At 37.2% G+C, this 23,864-nt stretch overlaps 4 protein-coding genes across 4 annotated transcripts; 1 reads left to right on the forward strand and 3 right to left on the reverse strand.

The window, feature by feature from the left end:
* Positions 1-1,168: 1,168 nt before the first annotated feature.
* Positions 1,169-8,630, reverse strand: LOC130732795 (protein MAIN-LIKE 1-like). The gene is made up of 5 exons (XM_057584782.1): positions 8,390-8,630; positions 7,974-8,032; positions 2,120-2,869; positions 1,532-2,032; positions 1,169-1,453 (listed from the first exon to the last, which is right to left on the reverse strand). The coding sequence occupies exons 1-5, from the start codon at positions 8,628-8,630 to the stop codon at positions 1,169-1,171; spliced, it is 1,836 nt and encodes a 611-aa protein (XP_057440765.1).
* A 1,005-nt stretch (positions 8,631-9,635) lies between these two features.
* LOC130733046 (pentatricopeptide repeat-containing protein At4g39952, mitochondrial) lies at positions 9,636-13,752 on the forward strand. Its single transcript, XM_057585094.1, has one exon. The coding sequence runs from the start codon at positions 9,905-9,907 to the stop codon at positions 12,197-12,199; it is 2,295 nt and encodes a 764-aa protein (XP_057441077.1). The 5' UTR covers positions 9,636-9,904; the 3' UTR covers positions 12,200-13,752.
* Positions 12,992-13,818, reverse strand: LOC130733047 (putative lipid-transfer protein DIR1). The gene is made up of 2 exons (XM_057585095.1): positions 13,513-13,818; positions 12,992-13,222 (listed from the first exon to the last, which is right to left on the reverse strand). Exons 1-2 carry the CDS (start codon positions 13,816-13,818, stop codon positions 13,220-13,222), a joined length of 309 nt encoding a protein of 102 aa, XP_057441078.1. The 3' UTR covers positions 12,992-13,219.
* Positions 13,819-16,957: 3,139 nt separating this feature from the next.
* Positions 16,958-17,891, reverse strand: LOC130733048 (putative lipid-transfer protein DIR1). The gene is made up of 2 exons (XM_057585096.1): positions 17,540-17,891; positions 16,958-17,255 (listed from the first exon to the last, which is right to left on the reverse strand). The coding sequence occupies exons 1-2, from the start codon at positions 17,843-17,845 to the stop codon at positions 17,253-17,255; spliced, it is 309 nt and encodes a 102-aa protein (XP_057441079.1). The 5' UTR covers positions 17,846-17,891; the 3' UTR covers positions 16,958-17,252.
* Positions 17,892-23,864: the final 5,973 nt, after the last annotated feature.

Genomic DNA, 23,864 nt, shown 5'->3' on the forward strand with positions numbered 1-23,864 from the left:
ATTCACATTAAATTCAACGTTGCTAAATTCTAGTTTCTCATTAACTTATCATGAAATCATATTTGCATAGAAATAATTTCAAACAAAACCTGGCCGGTCAATTGGAAATACACACACAATTATGAGAGAAAGTAGTAATCTTATTTGGGAATTGTTATTTAGACCCCCCCTTATTTAGACCGAAGAGAATTTCTGAAACCCGAAATTACCCCTTTCGAACGCACCTTTAACTAGCGTGATGGTCGCAGTTTGAACCTCATTTTTCAGAGTGCGACACTGACGCATACTGAGGGTGTGCTGGTGACGCACTTTGAGAGTGTGTGTACAACGCACCGGCCATTGACCATGAGTCAACAATCGGTAAAACTCATTAAATGAGTCATTAAGTGTGTCGTTACAACCTAGGTCACCACAGCTCTATAAAAAGGGCTTCTCAATCCTTCATTTTTCACACAAAATCTCTCTTCTTCCTCCCCTCCTCTTCTATGCTTTTCTTATGTCTTATTTTTAAGGGGTTTTGAGTGGTTGGGGATTATGTGGATGTTATCCCCAACACTAGCAACTTTGAGTACTTTGAAAGTGAAATTTCAAATTCAGAGTGCCAAAGTTGCTAATGTAGGGGTGATCATCCTTGCTCATCCTTACTTGTTCAAAGTACTCAAAGTTGCTAAATAGAATAGGTCCACGCTCCAGTAGAAAATGCCCTCCGGCGGTGTGAGATTGTGATGGAAACATCAAGGCTCACCTAGGCTCAGGTGGCTGCACTGGATCCATCCGGGATGCCGAGGAGGAGAAGACAAGGAAGAAGAGCTCAGAAGCCAAGGAAGAGGACCTGAAGAAGAAGAAGACTCCCTTCTGATTGTATCCCATATGTGGGGGGGGGGTCATTGTACTTGTATATGTCAAGTACTAGGGTTAGGACTTAGGGTCTAGGGGGTCATTGTACTTGTATGTTCGAAAACTTTGTAATTTATCATCAAAAAATTATGAATAAAGTCCTTTTCTTGTATATGATTATGTTCATATTTGTTTCATCATGTTTCTGTTTCATATCTGGTTCTGGTTTCGAGTTGCAAATCGCACTCTCAGGGTGCGTCTTAGACGCTGCTCCAAGGAGCGTCTGCAACGCACCATGTAGAAGCGTCTAACACGCACCTTGAGAGTGTGATTAATTCAGAACTTGTGTCGTGTACAGGGACCCTGGCATGAAACATTGTTTGGGTGTTACACGTCGCACTCTCATGGAACATTTTCCTTTCTTCTTTCTGTCAGGGCCACCACCACCATGAAGTGCAACTCCATTGCCACTGCCACTGTCATCATCATCACCTCCATACTCCAAGTGCTGCATTATGATATCCTGCATACGCTGGTTTGCCTCGAGGATCCGCTGAGGGGTCTCACTGGGGTCAACTGTGATATCACTCAACTCCCGTAATTGTTCGAGAACATCCTACAAGCAACAATGAAACAGAATCATAAATTGTAACATAAACAAAATCAAACTAGTCATTAAATTATTGATCCTTACCACAAGAGTTACTGCCACAGGACCTCTTGTTTTAGGAGGGACCACAAAGCGGTGTGAGATTGACTTGTACCACTCAAAGTAGTGAGGTGTTGTCGTTGGAGTGTCAGTATGTTGTGCAGCCACGCAATGAGTCATGTTCTCAAACCTCTCATCAATATCCTCAACAGGGGGAATGTTTGCCGGTGGTAAATTGGGTTGATCCTGGAGCATATGGAACTGCATCAACACACGCTCTGGCAGATATGGCCGGATGATGCCTGAATGCCGAATCCACCCACTGTAAAGACACTCCTGCTGAAAGGGCCAATCCACTCTATGCCCGTCATATGGAGTCCATATAACATTGTTATCCATAAGGTCATCTAGGATTAGCCTCTTCGTATGTAGGTCCACAGTCCACCTCTTGGTGACCCATTTGCAAGCTCGCGGGTCTTTCTCACTATATTTCCTGTTCAGGTTTCTATCAAACAATGAATCAGATAAGTGCTCAAATATCCATGCCTGTAATCAAATAATCATACATCAAAATGTGATACCTTAAATTACGTTAATTACAATTTAACTAAAATAAGAGTTGTAGAATCATACCTGAAACAGATTTAAGTATCCTCCAAGACTAGTGGTGCAGACCTTGGTGGCATCCTTCAGCTGGTCATAAAGGAAAGCCAATGCCATGGCGCCCCATGCATACTCCCCAACCTTTTCCAAATCCATGAACATCCCCAAATATGCAACATCCACCTTGTTGTCTGTCTTCCCACAGAAGATCGTCATGCCCACCAAACGCAGCAAGAAGGCTCTAGCAGCTTTCTTGGTCTTCCCTTCCTTAGCCTTGTCCTCAACCACCTTCAACAACCATGTATAACGAGCATAAGGTCCTAAGGACTTCCGAATCTCCTCTTCAGCATCTGCTTGTGTAACACCAAGCTGTTTATGCAATACAGTGGCTGCTTCCTCACGAGTCAGGACTGGGAGAATGAAGAATTTTCCCTTCACAGGAATGTGTAGCAAAGAACTAACATCATTCAGTGTGATGGTCATCTCCCCAAATGGCATATGGAAAGAGGATGTATCCGGCTGCCATCTCTCCACAAACGCTGTTAGCATGGTCTTGTCAACAGAGGGAAGGTTGCATGTCAACAAAGGCAATAGACCAGCAGCCACAACCCTTCCCTTTACATAAGTCGAAAAGCATTTTAACACATCCTTATGCTTCTTCTTATCATTCCCAAGCATAGCATTCCCATGGTGGTAGGTTTTCAAGACACCCCTATCAAGCACTTCAGTAGGTTTCTTGTAATGCTTCCACACCTCTAGTGATATATGTTGCTTGAAGCTCTTCAACAAGGTATTGTCATAAGGCCCCCCAGGAAAGAATATGTCATCATCATCATCTTCCTCACCTTGATCTGCTTGTGTATGTCCTCCATCCTCTTCATCCTCCTCTTCCTCCTCCTCCTCCTCCTCAGTAGAACCCTCCTCCTCTTCTTCACCAGAACTCTCCTCCTCTCCTTGAACAGAACCCTGTTCTGCATCAACCATATCATCATCTTCAGGTTCAGGCTCCTGTACTTGTTCAGGTTCAGGCTCAGGCTCCTGTACTGCACTGGCAACAGTCGTTGCACTACTTGCACGCCTTTTACGGGTTGCCTCGTCACGCCTTTTACGTGCTTTTTCTTTCTTTCGTAGGGCAGCGGCTGCACACGCTCCTTACGTACCGATGTCGTGGGGGGATTCTACTACCATGACTAGAATGGTTGGCCGGGGGCTAACTCAGATTCTTTGTTCTTGCCATATATGAACCAACATTGGAAACATAAGACTCAAAACAGAACAAAAACATAGCATTGAAGCTTTGACAGATAAGGGTCTATGACGCACGTTCAGGGTGCGTCTGTGTCGCCCCTTAAGGGTGCGTATCAAGCGCACCCTTAAGGTGTGTGCATTCTAAACACGCACCTTCAAGCTACGACACAGACTCATCTACAAGGTGCGATCAAAACCATAAAGGAATGGGTCGGGTCGCGTAACGAACCTGGGTTCCGGGAAGAATGTTGGGTTGTTGGCAGCAGAAGGTGGCGATGGGGGTGGCGGCGACTCCACACGGTTGCGGTGTAGCTGGCGATGGCGGCGGCCGGCGGAGGCAGTGGAGGATATGCGTGAGAGAGGGAGGGAGATTTTGAATGAGTTAAATGTGTTTGGGGGAGGGGGAGGGGTTGGGGGGGTTTCAGAAGTTTGAAAAAGTGGGAGAAGTAGGGGGGGGGGGGGGAGTTAGTGGGGAAAGTGAGAAGTTTTTTTTTTAAACATGGGCATTTTGGACAATTCGCCAATTTTGAGGGGTCCGAATAGGGGTGGGGGGTCTGAATAACAATTGTCATCTTATTTTTGTGCTTAATTAAAGTGCTGATGAATATATATATATATATATATGTGTGTTTGTGTGTGTGTTTGAGTTTTGATTGCTATTTAATATTATAAAATAATAAATTTGTTGATGATCAGGGTTTACAAATCAGAACTTCATCAGTGTTACCAAAACGTGTTTGGTCAATAGTTTAAATTATGTTGATGATCCAAGTGCATAAATTGCCTATTTATGTTGAAGAGCTCAACCATGACATATGGCAAATTCAAATTAAGGCCAGTTATGACTTGATGAGTTCACCTCATTAAAATTAGAAAGATAGTTTTTTATAGTGCATGGTTTTGGTTAGCTGGAAGGTGATAAGAAAAGAAAGGCTCTTTAAATTTTATTTAATAAACTAAGGACAAAGAAGAGAAAGGCATAGTATAATGCACCATCTTTCTGAATTGTCATTCTCACCATGCTAGTGGTCTCATATGAAAATACATATACTATCATTGGAATTCTTCTTTTATATGTGGGAAAGGGTTATAGTTTACTTCAAACATATTTTAGCAGGCAGAAGTTAAAGCTGTGTTTTCATTCACACATTTAAAAAGGACTTGTCATGAACCTGCAGCTGGTCATTAATCTCAACGATTCAAAAAAAAAACTGTTATGTCTAGTCCTTATTAATTACTCCCACTAATTTTTTATACTATTTTTATGTACATATACATGTCATGGAAGCTACTAGGGATAACATTATAACAACCTATTGCTATCAGTTTCATTGAAACTTGATCATAGACGTGTAAGGTATGTTTATGTATTTGCCTTAACAACGTGTATGTTTGGAAATTAAACTAATTAAATTTCTAGGTTTAGAGGAGAAGTGCTGTGCTGTTATATATACAAGAGACAATCCAATCTATTATTTGTTGTTAATTAGCAACTCATCAGCGTCCATCCAAACCATGTTGTGAGTTGGCACATTTTGCCTCAAAATTAAAGGTAACTTCATCTTCTTCATATGAACTATTTGTCCAAATGCTCTTGGTATTATTTTAGGGTAAATGCTTGTGCATATATGTGAGTAGTTTTAACTTTTAATTGTTGAATAACAAATTAATAAAATATATTAAGTCAACTGAATTGTTGCCTTTCTTAATTAATTCATGTAATTGATTCCATATATAATCAGAGATTTGGGAGCACATGGAATTATGAAAATAATCCAACAGAGCACATGGTGGATTAAAATTTTAATATTTTTGGACATTATAATATAAGGTATATATGTTTCTAGGTTTTTATCCCATTGAATATTTTCTAGGAATGTTTTAACAAGACTCAAGCGCTGGGTGTGTCCTTTTAGGATGGGTTGGAGTTGGGATTATAAGCTTTGGGGTTTGATGTCTTGATTTACTTATTAAAGGGTTGCTCTCATGAAATTTTCTCACTTAATAAAATGCTATTTTGCTGTCGGAAAAAAAATAATATAGGGTATATATGTCTCTAATTTTAGTATATATATATATATATATATATGGAGATGTAGGAAATTAAGTTTTTTTCAAAAAGGTTTTCATATACATTTTTAAAGTTTAATACGTGACTTTCTTTTCATATATATACATAGAGGAGGACTCCATTTACTCCAAGAGTAAGTCTTTAAAGCTACTCCAAATCCTAACCATTAATTCTATTAACAATTAAGGGCTAAGATTAATCCTTACAATGTATCACCTAACCTTCCCATGATTCTTCTTCCTCCTTCTTTGCAAGTCAATTTTGAAAATGTAAATCACGAAATAAGCTCGATGAGCAAACTGAAGTTCTGGAAAAAATTGAAACTATATAATCGTCAGTAAATTAAGGAAATAGTCAAAATTTGTTGACCACCACCTTAATCTGTAGTTGCACTGTTACTAACCACACTTCAATTTTATTACAAAGTCCCAATGCACTGGAATTTTTCTGCACCATAACTTTATCATTTCTAAAGTTTAACTTCAATTGTATTGGACCACAATTAAAAAGTGTCTCTGTGTGCAAGTTCCTTTACGTAAAGCCTTTTGTATTTTATACTCCAAGATTAGTGGCTCATGGCGAATGGTCTCGTAGGCCGTAGCGGCACGCGGTTCTGGCAAGAAGGGTGGTTATTTGTTGGATTTCGCTATTGATTTTGAGATCAATGATATGGTGAGGATTCAAATGGAAACTGGGTTTGCTAGATTAGGTGAGGGGTGAACGACTGATGGTGGAAAATTAGGAATTGGTGAAGCGGCTAGGAATTAGAGCGTTTAGCCTTCAGAAGATGTGGAGAAGGTCACGTGATACATTGTAAGGATTAGTCTTAACCTTTAATTGTTAATAGAATAAACGGTTAAGATTTGTAGTATCTTTAAATACCTACTCATTGAGTAAATTGAGCCCTCCTCATATACATATAATATATATAATATAGATGCCAATGATAATTAACTTATAACCTCGATGACTGAAATCATCTAAATTTGTGACCACTAAGACAATTGTTGTGATTTGAATTGACTACATGAATGCGATGTATAATTATATATAGAGAAGGAGAAAGGGTCAACATATTGTGGATGTCCGCGTTCTGATGGAAAAAATTCATCATTGAAACTTCAATTAATTTTGGATGCTTACATTTTGGATTTTAATTATCTTTTTTCTTCTTTAAAAAAATTATCTTTTTTCTGAGTGCGAATCATAGGCTTAAATATCGGTGTCATGAGCTAAGTCATTGTCTTCTTATGTATTTATTTGTTTGTTTTTGGGTCAACTGTCTATATTCTTTGTCCCGCTGTGTGAAATTCGTTTTGGAAGTTTCTGATGATGGTTGTTTTCTTTTTTTTGTGTGAGTTTCTGATGATAGTTGGGTCTGACTGGCTGTCCACTGGTATATTATCTGATCATTTGGTTTTTTTTTTTTTTTTTACATCGGAAAGATAAATTGCACCCGCCAGGAATCGATCCCTGAACCCTCCTACCCAACCCATATGTCCCCGGCTCCTACCACTTGAGTTAGTTAATTAGTTTCTTGTGTTATTGGATTAACATCCTTCACAGTATGGTCTTATTCTGTTAGTGTTTTTGAATATTACTTGCAAGCTAACAAAGAAATAGTATATAATAACAATTTTTGAATGTGAATAGTTTCAGCCCGACTATTATTATTGGCAAGTAGTTTTGAGATTTTAATATAGGGTTATGATTTCTTGAAGAAAAAAAAAACATATATATAGGATTATGATTCTAAAATTACATATTTTGAATTTGAATTTTTTATTGTTTGAGAATTTTATTTCACTGTAAATTATTTTATTTTAGCTTAAAATATGGTTATTTTAATTTACTTGAATATTGTTGTCATTCGTTAAAAAAAATATTGTTGTCATGTTTATGAATAAATCATTAGTATAAATATTCAGCACACTTTCTTAATATAGATGATGATCATATCATATGTTCACACAAAACATTAAAAAAAACTGACGTGTGTGAAGATGAGTTCTTCCATGCATATAGTTTATGGCAAAGCGAAATGCTATGAATGATCTAAAAGATGTTATTTCTCACACACCTTTTTTGTGACATTCTCCCCTAGGCAAGAAAAGCAATATGCAACATAGTAAAACTCAAAAACTCTATCAATTGTAATTTCGTTTAGTATAATAAATAGGCTTAATCCAGATTTTGGTCCCTACCCTTTGTCATAAATATGGCTTTAGTCCCTCGCCGAAGCAAAGGTGGGAATTGGTCCCTAGTTTTTTGCAAAATAGTTGGCTTTGGTCCCTCCGGCCGGTTGGGTCAACGCCGGAGCTCCGCCAGCTGATGTGGCATTGCCACGTCAATTAATGAGGTCCAAGTGGCTTTTTTTTTCTTTTTCATTTAAAAAAATATAATTAAAACACCATTAACCCTCACTAATTAACTTCCTTCTTAATTTTTTTTATAGGCAAAAAAAAAATCTATCTTCTTATTCATCTTCATTCTTCAACCCAGATATGTCTGGTTTAAAAAAAAAAAAACCAGATTTTTCAAAAAAGAAACTCAGATTCTCCTAACTTCAACCCAATTACCCCATATCTCAACCCTATTCCCAGCCTCTTCTTCCTCCTCTTCCTCTACCAGTACTCAAAATCCATCAAAATTCCACAGTAAACAATTACCCATCTAATAACCTTTCAACACAATGATACAAGAATGAAATCTAAGCTCTAACCATGAAAAGAGATGAATTTACAAATTGTAAATGTTGCCCACAAAACCCATCAATGCTGCATTATTCCAGCAATACACCCGCACAAATAATATGTTCCACAAGAATCCAAAAATCTTCCCTTGCTTTAACAACAGACAACAATGTTCCAGCCATCCCATTTCACGACTACCCAGCAAGGTGCCTAGAACCATCCTTCGACTAATAGCAACCAACAACAAAAACACAGTGCAAAAATTGTAAACCAGTAATATTCACAGACCTTCCAAACAGAGCAAAGCCTGGGTAGACCACTCAAAAAGTGATGAGCTAAAACCACGCACCTCTAATCTCCCCTTTCTCTCCACCACCACCAACCGCCGAAGAAGGGAAGAAGAAGCAAACCCACGAAAAACCCTAGCTTCCCCTTCATCTTCTTCCTCCTCCTCCAAATCTGGCCCCCTTTTCTCCACCCACCGCAACTCATATCCACCACACCCATAATCCCTACCCACCATGACCATCGAAAATCCCACCCCCAAAACCCATAACCCCAACCCACCGCTACCATACCCACATCGCAGATCTGAAAGAAAAAAGAACGACGAACCTAGAAATACCACCAAGCTGAGGCAGATCGAAACCCAGGGGGAGGTTGAACGAAGAGGGGGGAGGATGTTGATGATGGTGAAAGATGAAAGATGATGATGATGAGAGATGTGTGGATGAATCCAGAAGATGAAAAATGATTTTTTTAATTAAATGAAGGATTTAATTAAGGGTTTTAATTATATTTTTTTTAGAATTTAAATGAAAAAAAAAAACCACTTGGACCTCATTAATTGACGTGGTAAGGCCACATCAGCTGGCGGAGCTCCGGCGTTGACCAAACCGGCCAGAAGGACTAAAGCCAACTATTTTGCAAAAAATTGGGGATCAATCCCCACCTTTGCTCCGGCGAGGGACTAAAGCCATATTTATGACAAAGGGTAGGGACCAAAAACTGGATTAAGCCTAAATATAATACACACTATATACCTTCTCTTCTTTTTTTCATTAAGGTAATGCTTTACTATTTATTACTTTAATTTTTTTTACTATAGAATCTGCCACAATAACAATGATTAATCTCCTAGCTATATCTGAACATAAAATTTGCTCCATTTTCATTGACAAGAATCGAAACATCAACCTCATACTTAAGAGGTAAGGTGAACCACACCAAACACTTCATCAATTACAATTTACAAACCTCATATGCACTTAAAAAGAAATTGATATCACATCAAACCATGTATTATGTCTATTAGTCATTTCTTTTCTTCTATTTTATTCACATTCAAATTTGGGTGTAAAGGTATAAATTCATTTATCAAACATTATTGCACAAAATTAACAGCATAACCACTAAATGAGGAAAAACTTATATCTAAGTTCTTCCCATCTGGGTTTGAGTTCTAGTGATGTAATTTATTTGATACATCGAAAAATTAATCTTATAATTTATTTCATTTCTTAAAAAAAAAGTCCCTAAAAATAAAATGGAAAGTTAAATCAATCATTTATTTTAAAAATTAAAATTCACTTCTCATTTGAATGAAGAACACTTACGAACACGATTCCACCCTCGGGATTGAACTTCTGCACCGCTGTCCAATAGTTTGATGATCAGGGTTAAACTTCTCCAACGCAATGTCGTATTAGGTTCGTCCTTTGTTCAGATGAAAATGATGTAAATAGAGTGATTGAATTTGGGTGAAAACAGAGTGACACTGCATCAAACCTTGGCTTGCAGGGTATGGTGGTGATGAGCATGTCAGTGTCTGAACTCATCTCTCTCACGAAGCGCATCACAACCCTTGAATCCCTCCTCCAATTCCACGCCGTCACCGTCACCACCGGCAACTCCACCAACCCCTTCATCGCCGCCAAGCTCATCTCTCTCTATGCCTCTCTCCACCACCACCACTCCACTTCCTCTTCCAAGATCTTCCACTCCCTCCCTCCTTCCTCCAAAGACACCTTCCTCTGGAACTCCATCATCCAATCCCATTACTCTCGCTCCCTCTTCCCTCAACTTCTCTCCTTCTACTCCCTCATGCGCGCTTCCAATGTTCTCCCCAACCACTTCACCATCCCCATGGTTGTTTCTACCTATGCCCACTTGATGCTTCTCCCTCATGGCATGACCCTTCACGGTTTATCTTCCAAACTTGGCTTGTTTACTTCTAGTTCAGCTGTGGGGTGTTCCTTTGTGTCGTTCTATTCACGCTGTGGTCAAATGAACAATGCCTTTAACGTGTTTGATGAAATGCCTGTGAGAGATGTGGTTGCCTGGACTGCTCTTATTAGTGGGTACGTGAAAAATGGGGAGAGTTACAAGGGTTTGAAGTTTCTCCGTGAGATGCATGGGCTTGGTGATGATGATGATGATGCTCAGAAGCCTAACAGTAGAACATTGGAGGATGGGTTTGTTGCTTGTGGCAATCTTGGTGCTCTGTTAGATGGTAGGTGTTTGCATGGATTGGTTGTGAAAAATGGGATTGGATGTTCTCATGTTGTGCAGTCTTCGGTTTTGTCTATGTATTGTAAATGTGGGGTACCCCAAGAAGCTTATCGATCGTTTTGTGAAGTGATTGACAAAGATCTTTTGTCTTGGACATCCATCATTGGTGTTTATGCAAGGTTTGGAATGATGAGTGAATGTATGAGATTCTTCTGTGACATGCAGGAAGACCAAATACAGCCAGATGGAATTGTTATTGGTTGCATTCTTTCAGGTTTTGGTAATTCCTTGGGTGTATCTGAAGGGAGAGCATTTCATGGATTAATCATGCGGAGACATTGTGATTGTGAGCCTGATGAGGTGGTTAACTATTCGTTGTTGTTTATGTACTGCAAGTTTGGAATGTTAAGTTTTGCAGAGAGGCTTTTTCACAGGTGTCAACAGAGCATAGAGTGCTGGAACTTCATGGTTTCTGGATATGGTAGAATAGGAAAGAACATCGAGTGTATTGGACTCTTCAGGGAGATGCAATATTTAGGTATTCATTCTGAATCAACCAGCGTAGTTTCGGCAATTGCTTCATGTGCCCAGTTAGGAGCAATCAAGTTAGGAAGGTCAGTTCATTGCAATGCGATAAAAGGTTTTATGGATGACAATGTCTCAATCACCAATTCACTCATAGAAATGTATGGACAATGTGATATGATGACCTTTGCTTGGAGAATATTTAACAAGTCGGAGAGACATGTTACCTCATGGAACACTTTGATTTCATCTCATATTCATGTCAAGCATCATGGAGAGGCCATAAATTTATTTAATAAAATGATTATGGAAGACCAGAAGCCTAATACAGCAACATTTATTTCAGTGCTTTCAGCTTGTTCTCACCTTGCATCTCTAGAGGAAGGAGAAAGAGTCCACCACTACATTAATGAAATAGGCTTTAAGCTCAATTTACCCCTCAGCACAGCTTTGGTTGATATGTATGCTAAGTGTGGGCAGCTAGAAAAATCACGAAAGGTATTTGACTCCATGTTAGAGAAGGATGTTATTTGCTGGAATGCGATGATTTCAGGCTATGGAATAAATGGATATGCAAAATCTGCTGTGGAGATATTCCAACATATGGAGGAATCAAATGTTAAGCCAAATGGAATTACTTTCCTCTCTCTTCTCTCAGCATGTGCCCATGCAGGGCTTGTTGAAGAAGGGAAATACTTGTTTACTAAAATGCAGAACTATTCTGTGAAACCCAATTTAAAGCACTACACTTGTATGGTAGATCTTTTAGGAAGATCAGGTAATCTAGAAGAAGCAGAAGCTCTGGTCCTATCCATGCCCATTTCTCCTGATGGCGGCGTGTGGGGAGCTTTGCTAGGTGCGTGTAAAACTTACAATCAAGTTGAGATGGGAATAAGAATTGCCATGTGTGCTATTGACTCTGAACCAGAAAATGATGGGTATTACATAATGATGGCCAATATGTATAGCTCTATTGGGAGGTGGGAAGAAGCAGAAAATGTGAGAAGGACTATGAAGGAGAGGTGTTCATTGGGAAAGAAAGTTGGTTGGAGTGTGCTTTGAACTAAGGCTTCCCTTCTGTCAAGCCTAAAATTTGGAAAGGTCAAAGGCAATGTGAATTTTATCCAGGTGTCAATTTGCTTAATGTTTTCAAATTTGCTCCTTTCACAAGCCACTGATATGCTTGTTATTGAGCGTTTGGGCTTAGGAAGCGGACATGATACTGTAAAAACTGTTTGCATTATAGCTTCCATGAGCACTCGCTTCCACTATCTTGGTTGCTCAAATCAAGCACATATAAATGCATGTTTGGAAATTCTTCTACAATTGATTGTGAAGGCAAAATCAATTATGGGGAGACGCTTATGTGAGTAGCTTGTAGATGCCAGAATTGATTATGAGGAAATAGAAGCTGATCAGTTAGCGACCAACTGGTTTTTGAATATCACACAGGAGTTTGAACTTTGCATAAAGCGATAGGGAAGTGTGTATTTTCTTCATCAAGATTCTTGCAGCTAACTGGCAGCAGAAGATTGAGTTTATGATTGTTATGGAAATTTTGCAGGTTGATACTGCATATACTCACTGTCACTGGTGTTATTGGGTAGCTGCAAGAGCAAGTGGGATGATTTATGAACGATATCTTAGTTTGGATTATCATCCTTAGTCTTCACGGCTTGTTTATGCTCCTTGGAATGAAGCCTAAAAAATAGTGACTAAATGCTCCTGTCAAGTCATTTATTGATTTTTCCCTTTGAAATTAGAACCCAAGAAATAAGCGTTTTATCACAAAGATTGCAGATTGCAGTGGAAGGGGATGATATAGATGTCTTTATATTCTTGTATACAAGGAGGGAAAAGAAAACTGATATTTCTTGTATTCTTGTACATTAGACACTGATACACCACACATCTGCTTGCAAACATAAAGGCAAAACACATGGACTACAATAAACTACACCTTTATTTGAGGGAAATCAGATACTGTCTTAAAGCTTCTTCAGTGTTGACAAAACACTGGAAGATAATTGAAGACTAAGAGGTGCTTGTAAAATGGGCATGACCTTCATCAATTGCTTCACTTCACTGCAAAAATGAAGATGGTTGAGTCACGAAACATGTCAGATATAAAGCAAACCTGATGAAATGAAGCACTCGCTATGTGCGAGGTTTAGGGAGGGGCCATACCCACTTTGTGAAGCTAATGTAGGCGCAACCTTACTTGCATTTTTGCAAGAAGCTGATTCCACAGCTCAAACCTGTGACTGCGAAGTCACATGGCAGCAACCTTATCGTTGCGCCAGGGCTCATCCTCCAAACATGTCAGATATAAATACACATATTCAAAGTCTATTCAGGCTTAAGATGATGCTAACCTGACATTCCGGAGGTGTGCTCAGACCACATTCACTTGGCAACTTCAAAGCTTGTGTAGGGTTGATTCCAAATGAAGGTAGAGCAGACTTGTATTTGCAGAGACAAGGCAAGTTGGCTTGGCGAACAACATCACAACAATTTTTATCTGGTGGTGGAGGGTGTTCACCAGTAGCCGCTGCACGACATGATTTCAGCTGACTAGTGTCTATGTTACACAATGCAACAGCTTGAGCACCTCCCAACAAAGCAATGAACAGTGCTGCTGCTAACCACTGAACCAAAGCTTTGCCACTAGACTGTGCCATTCTCTCTCCTTAACCAAGTGATTGGTCTAGTTTTTCTATGTTCTGTTTCCTTAGTGAGTGTTAATTTATAGTGGTGTTCAGAATGTTTTTGGAATAGTTATTTGCAACTTTCTAGCCTCAATAGTGCCACTTAGTGCTATTGAAGTCATGTGAGTCCAGTCTGTAGAAGTTCACGAGATAGATTCACATTAGAAATAGTGATTGTAATCATAACAAAACAAAATGTTTTGTCTTGTATGAATAGAGTAATGATATATTGATGTACTTTGTTACACTCTTCCACATCCAACTTTATAGACAAATGGAAATTCAAAAAAAAAAAAAACTTTATAGACAAATGGGAACAATATTGGGAGATGTGGAAATATGATGAGTGATGCGATATGAATAAAGTGAAAGTTAGGAAGATAAAATGGGTGGAAATGATAGGAAAAGTGATTTGGATGTGAAAATATTATACTTCTAAAAAATGGTTCATGTTAAACATAGTGTGTTATGACTATTCAAACAATGAGTCTATTAATTTGAATACCTGCTAGAAAATATGAAAATGAAAAAAAGTTACACATTTCGATGCGCTTATTGTTGAACAACAACAAAAATGTCTTGGGATGTGATATTTACCGTTTTCATACTTTCTAGTGGGTATCCAATTTTTTTTCCTTGGGTTTTTGTTTGATAAAAATGCCAAAGTTAACAATAAAGAAGTAAAACTGATAATTTTTTTATGCTTGAGTAAAGGAAGAATCAATAGCCAACAACAGGACATTTGCTCATTGAGTCCCCTAGATTAATTTCACCCTAGTGTTTCTTTGCCTAAAAATAGAATCAATTAATAGGAGGCTCAGATGAAATGCCTTCAATTGTCAAAGATAGCCCGTGAAGGCGTAGTAGTTCAAGTGTCATCATCTGATCACCATATATATGTAATGAAATGAAAGTTGGTGATGAAACATAATTTGTGGAATGTGATGAATATTTGCACTTATGCTAAAAAACAACATATAATTGAAGTTGAAAGTGAAGCATTCTATATGGGCTATGTATGATACATAGCTAAAAGATAATTATTAGTCACGGATTGACATGTGTTGTGGAATATTAGCATTTCACTTCTCCACAAACAAAGTCTAATGTATGTATTTTTGTTATTTCTTTATTGGTCTATTTCTAAAACGTGAACACTTTTAATAGGACTAGATTCAATATTTATTTGTCCATTCAGATAAAAGTAAAAAACATTCAATTTTAAAATTATTTTGTCTAAATTTTTAAAGAATTCTTATTCATACCCCCCTCTAAGAGATTACAAAGTTTTCTAAAGCCCCACTTTTTTTTGGGTCATACTCAAAGCCCCACCAAAAACAGTCTTAGTTTTCTTAGACGATGCCCATTATTACAGAAGAAAGGCTATTCAATAGGGATCCACAAAACAAAAGAGAGAACCACAAGCCTTTTGAAAAAAAAAATAATAAAAGTGCACAAGCCTTTTTGACATATTTTTATTAGATTTTGTAGCTGATGCATTTGCTTATAATAAATCATTTAAGATGTGTTCTCAAGATCTTCTCAATTGGAACTGGCTCTTCTCCCCTCCTCTTCCAATAGCTCGGGCCTTGGTGGAAGATGCACGGTGTATCCCCCCTCGTAACCAAGCAATATAGTCAAGGATGGGAGGTTTATCTTTGCAAATTTTACTGCAGATTGGAGATGGTGACCACCAGAAGTTCTGTAACTTGTGCTTTCTCTTGTTATGTTTATTGAACTTTGGCTGGCTATTGGTCCCTCCAACGGTGCCATGTCTCAATTATTACTCCACTAGTATATTGTTTATGTATATTGCTTATGTGTTCCAACTACCTTGTCTGTTCTGTTATTTTGGAGTTATTGAGCATGTGCTCCTGCAGCTTTGACCACGCTATGTCGGGTCCCTGTTTCTTGCCTTTTCTCATGTACCTCCCATCTTTGGGCCCAAGGCTACGGCCTTTTATCAATGAAGTATTATTCAGTGACCAAAAAAAAAAAAAGATAACTAAGAGGTGATTGGTTTAAGTGATACATGCTTGATTCCTCTTAAGCAATATCTCAAATTCGAGTCTTGTGGGCGAAAAAATCTTGTTGGGAGAGTTAGCCTTACCATGATGTAGATATTCCCGGCTCGAACATGATTATCTCCACAGGAGGACATCTATATAAAAAAAATCATTTAACATAGTGACAACAAGAAAATTAAGATATATGACATAGAATTTGATGTCGTGGAGGCACATGGTTATTGTTCCATGTCATTAGACCATGGTCGCTCACTCTGTTTCCTGGCACCGACCACAAATCGTTCGGTTTGACGGTGGCTGGTGACTGGTGTCACACCACTAGGCACTAACTAGTAACAATACCTGTTTATTTAAGCCATAACAAATTAATCATTCCACGTTCATGAAAATATATTCTCCAAATCTGATTAAGATCATTGTCTTGTTTGACCAACCTAGCCAATAGGGGTTTTGTGTGAACATTATCCAATATTTACCTAGGTGATTTAGAAACACTCATATAGTCATATATGTATCAACAATGTAAAATTTGTAATAAGAAAAAAATGTAACATCAGCAGCTTCTTCTTAATTGAATAAAATCCACTTAAAAAAATGAAAAATTTGTAATATATGCATCCAATTAAATCAAAATTAACTATCAGATGATAAATTGTTAGATTTTACTTGGTTAATCATATTCTTTGGAAGCTTAATAATATAGTTGCGGGGTGCTCTAAGCCTCTAACACAGCAAACCACACACGGTTCGCGCTTTTGGAAAATTTTCTTTGTATTTTCTTCATCAAGATTCTTGCAGCTAACTGGCAGCAGAAGATTGAGTTTATGATTGTTATGGAAATTTTGCAGGTTGATAGTGCATATACTCACTGTCACTGGTGTTATTGGGTAGCTGCAAGAGCAAGTGGGATGATTTATGAACAATATCTTAGTTTGGATTATCATCCTTAGTCTTCACGGCTTGTTTATGCTCCTTGGAATGAAGCCTAAAAAATAGTGACTAAATGCTCCTGTCAAGTCATTTATTGATTTTTCCCTTTGAAATTAGAACCCAAGAAATAAGCGTTTTATCACAAAGATTGCAGATTGCAGTGGAAGGGGATGATATAGATGTCTTTATATTCTTGTTTACAAGGACTCAAGGAGGGAAAAGAAAACTGATATTTCTTGTATTCTTGTACTAGACACTGATACACCACACATGACACATCTGCTTGTAAACATAAGGGCAAAACACATGGACTACAATAAACTAAACCTTTATTTGAGGGAAATCAGATACTGTCTTAAAGCTTCTTCAGTGTTGACAAAACACTGGAAGATAATTGAAGACTAAGAGGTGCTTGAAAAATTGGGCATGACCTTCATCAATTGCTTCACTTCACTGCAAAAATGGAGATGGTCGAGTCACGAAACGTCAGATATAAAGCAAACCTGTTGCTATGAAGCTCTCGCTATGTGCGAGGTTTAGGGAGGGGCCGGATCCACTTTGTGAATCTAATGTAGGCAACCTTACTTGCATTTTTGCAAGAGGCTGATTCCATAGCTCAAACCTATGACTGCGTAGTCACATGGCAGCAATTTTATCGTTGCGCCAAGGCTCATCCTCGAAACATGTCAGATATAAATACACATTCAAAGTCTAATCAAGCTTAAGATGATGCTTACGTGACATTCAGGAGGTGTGTTCAGACCACATTCACCTGGCAACTTTATAGCATTTGTAGGGTTGATTCCAAATTGAGGTAGAGCAGACTTGTATTTGCAGAGACAAGGCAAGTTGGCTTGGCGAACAACATCACAGCATTTTTTATCTGGTGGTGGAGGGTGTTCACCAGTAGCCGCTGCACGACATGATTTCAGCTGACTAGTGTCTATGTTACACAATCTAATAGCTTGAGCACCTCCCAACAAGGCAATGAACAGTACTGCTACCAACCACTGAACCAAAGCTTTGCCACTAGACTGTGCCATGCTCCCTCCTTAACCAAGTGATTGTTATATTTTTTCTATGCTATGTTTCCTGAAGTGAGTGTTAATTTATAGTGGTGTTTAGAATGTCGTTGGAATAGTTTTTTGCAATTTTCTAGCCTCAATGGTGCCACTTAGAGCATCTTCAATGCTAGTTCTTAGTTCTTATCACTATTCATGTGGGCTCGTACTGCCACATGTGCTTAAGAAGAGCATCTTCAACGCAAGGTTCTTAATTCTTATTTTTTAGTTAAGAACTAAGAACTGAGTTCTTAACCACTAGAGGGGATGACGTGGAGTTCTTAGTCCTTAAAAATAAGAACTAAGTTCTTAGAGCATCTCCAATGATGTGATTTTATTTTGGGACTTAACTCACTTTTTGTGGGCCTAGACTGCCACATAGGATTTAAGGCACTCATAAGTTCAACATGCACATTTCACTCTAGTGGTTGAGATCTTATTTTACTTTTAACTGAACCCACGATACCCAATATATTTATATTATTTATTTTCCCTCCTATTTTTCATTTTGGTTCTAGTATTGAAGGAGAGAAAAAAATATATTATTTTATTTTAGATCTCATATTTGAGAGTACCTGAGTTAAGGCTCGGATATTAGCAATGATGAGATCTGATAATCACATGTCACAAGTAAGTGAAAACCAATTGGTTAATTGCATAATTTTATTTAAAATATAGACTATCTTCAAAACAATAAAATATGCTAATTCATAAAATTTAAATTAATTTTAGTTATTTTAAAATATAGACTCATTCATGAAAATGTATAAAAAATAAATTTAATAGAATGATCAATTTTTAAATGTATTTTTTATTCAAATATAAATTTGATATATTTTTCCTTATTATATCATATCCTTATCATGTACACCTCAAACACAGAATCATACTCTTATCATATCTTGTTGCTATCTTGTTCACATATCCTATCATAGCCTATCCTGACCACCAAACGTGCCTTTAATCTAGTTGCTCATTGAATGATATTGGCCACTCATTGAGCTGGCTTACGGTGTGTTTGGTTCAATGGAGAGGAGGGGAGGGGAGAGATTTTAATGGAGGGGAGGGGAGGGAAGGGGATGGGAGGGGAGGGATTTTAATATTTATTATGTTTGGTTCATAGGAGGGGAGGTGAGGGAGGGATTTCAATATTTATTATTTATTATTATCAAATTACTTTTATATCCATAATAGAATTTCATAAAATCACTGTATAATAATAATCATTTGCTAAAAGTTTGAATAACATTGGTAAAAATTAAAGTAAGAAAACAAAACAAGGGGTTTGTGAGTGTATGTCCATGTTCTAGGAGATAAGGATATACGACCAGTGGCAGCAAGGTGGCGTGCGTGAGAATGGGTCTGTGCGATTGGCGATTGCATAAAAATAAACCAAGAGAAAATTAAGTTTTGGTTTGATAGATCTGACGAAAATTAGAAGAAGATGAAGCCTTCGCACAGGGGAGGCTGAGAGGAACGGCAAGGATAGATGAATAAGGCATGAAAGTAGGCTTAGGTCGGCAGAACTGGAATTCCAACTATGTATAGGGATATTTTTGTCCAGTAATTTATTTCCCCTCCAAATCCCCCCACTTTTGGAGGGGACAAAAAATTGGGTTAGGAGGGATTTTGGTCCCCTCCCCTCCCCTCCCCTCCATTTCTAAAAGTTGAACCAAACATATTAAGTTTTAAAAAACCCCTCCCCTCCCCTCCATTCCCCTCCAACCAAACATTATGTTAGAGTTTCTTTGGTCATTTTAATCTAGTGGCCAACAACTGTACATTGATTAAAGGAACCATTATTACACCCTAGTCTTTCTTTGCCAAGTCGTAGTAGTTCAAGTGTCATTGTCTGATCACCATATATACGTAATGAAATGAAAGTTGGTGACGAAACATTTGTGGAATGTGATGAATATTGCACTTATAGTTGAAAGTGGAGCCTTCAATGGGGGACGCGTTTAACATGGATCAGTTGTACTACTCTCCTTTTGACCTTCTATTGCAGGTTTTCCGATTTTAAAATAAAAATAAAAATACATATTTATTAATCACAACAATTAATTTGTGATAATTTTGATTAAGTTAATTAATACCTAGTTCCTCATAATCTCTTCTCTCTCCTATCTCCTCTTCATCTTCTACCTCCCAAACATGCTAAATCGGTGGACAGAACAGCAAAGTGGTTTGATGAAATTCTTAAAAAAACAATGTTCTCTTCTCAATTTCATCTCCACCATCATCACGCACTACATCATTCATAAGCATCATATTATCATCATCATCATATGATGGCAGCAACAACAACACAAGAAGAAGTGGAAAACAAGCAGGTGATATTTCACAGATTCACTCCTCAATCTCAACCCCAACACCCATTTACTTGCAACCTTCATCAACAATCTCCAACAACTCATCTTTTTTTCAGATCTGACCACCTCAAATATTTAGCATGATCAGAAACGTATTTCCACCTCAAAATAGACCAAACACATTTTCAAAACAATTAACTTAACATAATTTGAGATTACTTGGATCTGGTCAATCCCCTCCTTTCTCAACTCTTTTTTCTCACCCAGAAAACCTGCAACCCAGATCTGGTTTTTTTTACAAGCCATGAATTTTAATAAAACAAAGCCGTGAAAACACCAGAAGCTTTATCAATAAAATCTGATATTCTAGTTAACAGATAATCAAAGATTACGGTTGCTTTCACTATGCTTCCTTGGCAAAATTGTTAGGAACAAATTTTTCCAATTGTTGTCCCTATACCTCATCTATGTACAAGAAACCAAGATCCAAGAAACGATTAAGAAATCAATCAAAAGATTTGGGTCATAAATCGATTAGAAGGAAGTGACGGACGGACCCAGATTGTCTTTGCATCTTGAAGGTCTCAGAGATAAAGCCAATGACAATTTGACCCTTAACTCCGACATCCTTGACATGAATCTCGAAATAGTAAACAAGGCGCGGTTGGAGCAGTCGTCGCCGCCTGTCACCGCCCCTCCCTTCCTCTTGACGCCTCCACCACCAGATCTGTCTTCTTGCCCAGATCTGGAAAAAGCCTTATTTTTATCAGAATATATCCACAACCCAAAGCTTTTCTCTTTCGATTTTGTGGTGGTGGTGGGGTTACGGGTTGTGGGTGGCAGTGGTTGCTGGGTGGGAGGAAGAAAAGAAGAAGATGAACTAATTAATGGCTATGTAATCTGACCTAATTCAATTAACCTAATAATTAATGAAAGATTAATAAAATATGTTTTTTGATTTTTTTTAAAAAACCTGTTACTAAGGGTCAAAAGGGAGTGGTGCAACTTTACACCACACAAAAGTGGTCCATAAAAGATAATTATTAAGTCACAGATTGACATGAGTTGTGGAATATTAGCATTTCGCTTTTCCACAAACACTCCTTTTTTGTTATTTCTTTATTGGTCAATTTCTAAAAAGTGAACATTGTACTAATTTAAATATTTATTTGCCCATTCAAACAAAAAAAATTCAATTTTAAAAATATTTTTGTCTAATTTTATAAAGATTTCTTTTTTTTTTGGAACCAGGGCACATCTCGTATGAGTTGTAGTGCAATTATGAAGAATGCTCATGGCTTCTGGATCTTGGTGTCGCCTCTAGTTTTGGAGGAGGTAATGCGTTTCTTGCTGGGTCTGCGACATGCTTGGGTTCAGGGGTTCAGGGAGATTGTATGTTATTCTGATTGCAGCAATGTTATTCAGGCGCTTTAGGCATATTTTGATGTTTCGACCTTCTGGGCCCGAACAACGGTGCTATGTGTTCGTGCATTGCTCGAGTTGGACTGACATGTTGACGTGTGTCATATCCCCAAGGAGAGGAACAATGTTTTTAATTTTCTGGCTCATGAGGCTTCTCGGCTAGTCCAGCCACGCCGTGTTTGGTCAAGCCACTCGTCGTCTATTATGACGTTTCTTTGCTCTGATGTGTTAGGTTGGTCTCTTGCTCTATTTAATTTTCCTCTTGTAAAGAAAAAAAAACCTTTGAAATACTCCATAGTGAAAAATAGTGGTTAGCAAACATAATCCCCTTCTAAGAGATCCCAATAGTTTTCTCAAATTCCCTTTTTTTTTAGGTCGTACTCAAAGCCCACTAAAAATAGTCTTAGTTTTCTTAGATAAGGCCCATTATAACCGAAGTAAAGGCTATTCAATAGAGATCCACAAGCCTTTTTGACATATTTTTATCAGATTTTGTAGTTGATGTGACCCTACACAGTAATGAGGTTGATACATTTGCTTATAATAAATCATGTAAGATAGTGACAAAAAGAAAATTAAGATATAGTATGACATAGAATTTGATGTCGTGGAGGCACATGGTTGTTGTTCCATGTCATAAACCAAGGTCGACTCACCCTGTCTGCCTGCACCGACCACAAATCGTTAGGTTTGGCGGTGGCTGGTATCACACCACCACTAACAAGTAACTATATGTCTATATCTGTTTATTTAAGCCATAACAATATGCAATTAATCATTCCACGTTCATGAAAATATATTCTCCAAATCTGATTAAGATCATTGTCTTCTTCGACCAATACTAGCTAATAGGGTTTTTGTGTGAACATTATCTAATAGTTATGTTAGGTGATTTCGAAAACCCCACTTACATGCATCAACAATGTAAAACTTGTTACATATGCATTCAATCATATTTCTAAATTTTTTATTTTAATCAAATTTAATCAAATTTAATATGACATGATAAATTGTTTAATTTTAATTGGGACTAACTAGTCTCTTTTGATCATATTCTTTGGAAGTTTAACATGGTTCTAGTCTAGAACCACAATGCTTTAGCTCCAAACCACAATTCTTCTCTGCGCTTTTGGAAAAATTCCACTAGTGTTAGGATTTGATTGCTTAGTCATGTTTTGTTGTTATTTTCAATCGTAAAAAAATCAATTATTAACATAAATAAAAGAAAGTTTTTAAAAAGTTAAAGAGTTAGTCTGCTTCTTGCTTCTTGTTTTTCTGATTGCTCGCGGGTGATTCAAGTTTTGCAACCCGGGAGTGATGTCTCCAGCCACTGCCATAGAGAGGATATTTGTCGGGTATGTGATATTTTGGAAAGTATGCAGAATTTTACTCTGGTGTAAATTGACAGAGATAAGAATTACACGGCGGATAGCTTAGAAGCTTGTTGTCTTGGATCTCCTCTTTAAGTTTGGAAGCAGCCACCCTCCTTAGTTTATGCTTCTATGTACTTAGATTGCATTAGTTAGTTTTGTTTTTCAGTTACTTTTCCTCTTGTAACAAAAAAAAAGTAAAATGATTTTTTTGCTCATTTTCAAAATGTGATATCAATTTAGTTAAATAATTCGAGAAGTCAAATCAATATCAATATCAATATCAATATCAATATCAATATCAATATCAATCAATATCAATCAATATCAATATCAATCAATCAATCAATATATATTAGAAAAGAAGAACTTCCATAGTGACGTGTCAGCACCAGATTAATTCTCATAAAAATTATTCCACGTGTCAATTTGTTAGAGGGTGTAATTTTCAATTTGTTAGAGGGTAAAATTTTAGATTTGATTAGGATTTAGGTTGTTTATTTCTTGATTTTATCTTAATTTATTTTTGATTTATTTTTAGAGTATTAATTAATTTTTATGGTATTTTTAATGAATTTTCGGATTTTTAATTAATTCAGAATTTTATGTGTTTTTATTGTGATTTGCTAGATTTTGATAGTTTTTATCTATATTTATTTAGTACCTTTTAAAATTTTAGATTTGATTAAGATTTAGGTTGTTTATTTCATGATTTTTATCTTAATTTATCTTATTATTTATTTTTAGAGTATGAATTAAATTTTATGGTATTTTTATTGAATTTTTTGTTTTTTAATTAATTCAGGATTTTATGAGTTTTTATTGTGATTTACTAGATTTTGGTAGTTTTTATATATCTTTAATTAGTACCTTCTTAAATTTTAGAATTGATTAGGA

This window comes from Lotus japonicus, chromosome 1, assembly GCF_012489685.1.
Source record: "Lotus japonicus ecotype B-129 chromosome 1, LjGifu_v1.2".
In the NCBI taxonomy this organism is placed as follows: domain Eukaryota; kingdom Viridiplantae; phylum Streptophyta; class Magnoliopsida; order Fabales; family Fabaceae; genus Lotus; species Lotus japonicus.

Coding starts and splice junctions, on each gene's coding strand:
- LOC130733046 (XM_057585094.1), top strand. CDS start 9,905: ATGGTGGTGATGAGCATGTCAGTGTCTGAACTCATCTCTCTCACGAAG.
- LOC130733048 (XM_057585096.1), bottom strand. CDS start 17,845: ATGGCACAGTCTAGTGGCAAAGCTTTGGTTCAGTGGTTGGTAGCAGTA.
- LOC130732795 (XM_057584782.1), bottom strand. CDS start 8,630: ATGGTCATGGTGGGTAGGGATTATGGGTGTGGTGGATATGAGTTGCGG. Junction 2,870..7,973: donor TATGGGGTAATTGGGTTGAA/GTTAGGAGAATC, acceptor ACCTTGTTGAAG/AGCTTCAAGCAACATATATC. Junction 1,454..1,531: donor CTGTGGCAGTAACTCTTGTG/GTAAGGATCAAT, acceptor TGTTGCTTGTAG/GATGTTCTCGAACAATTACG.
- LOC130733047 (XM_057585095.1), bottom strand. CDS start 13,818: ATGGCACAGTCTAGTGGCAAAGCTTTGGTTCAGTGGTTAGCAGCAGCA.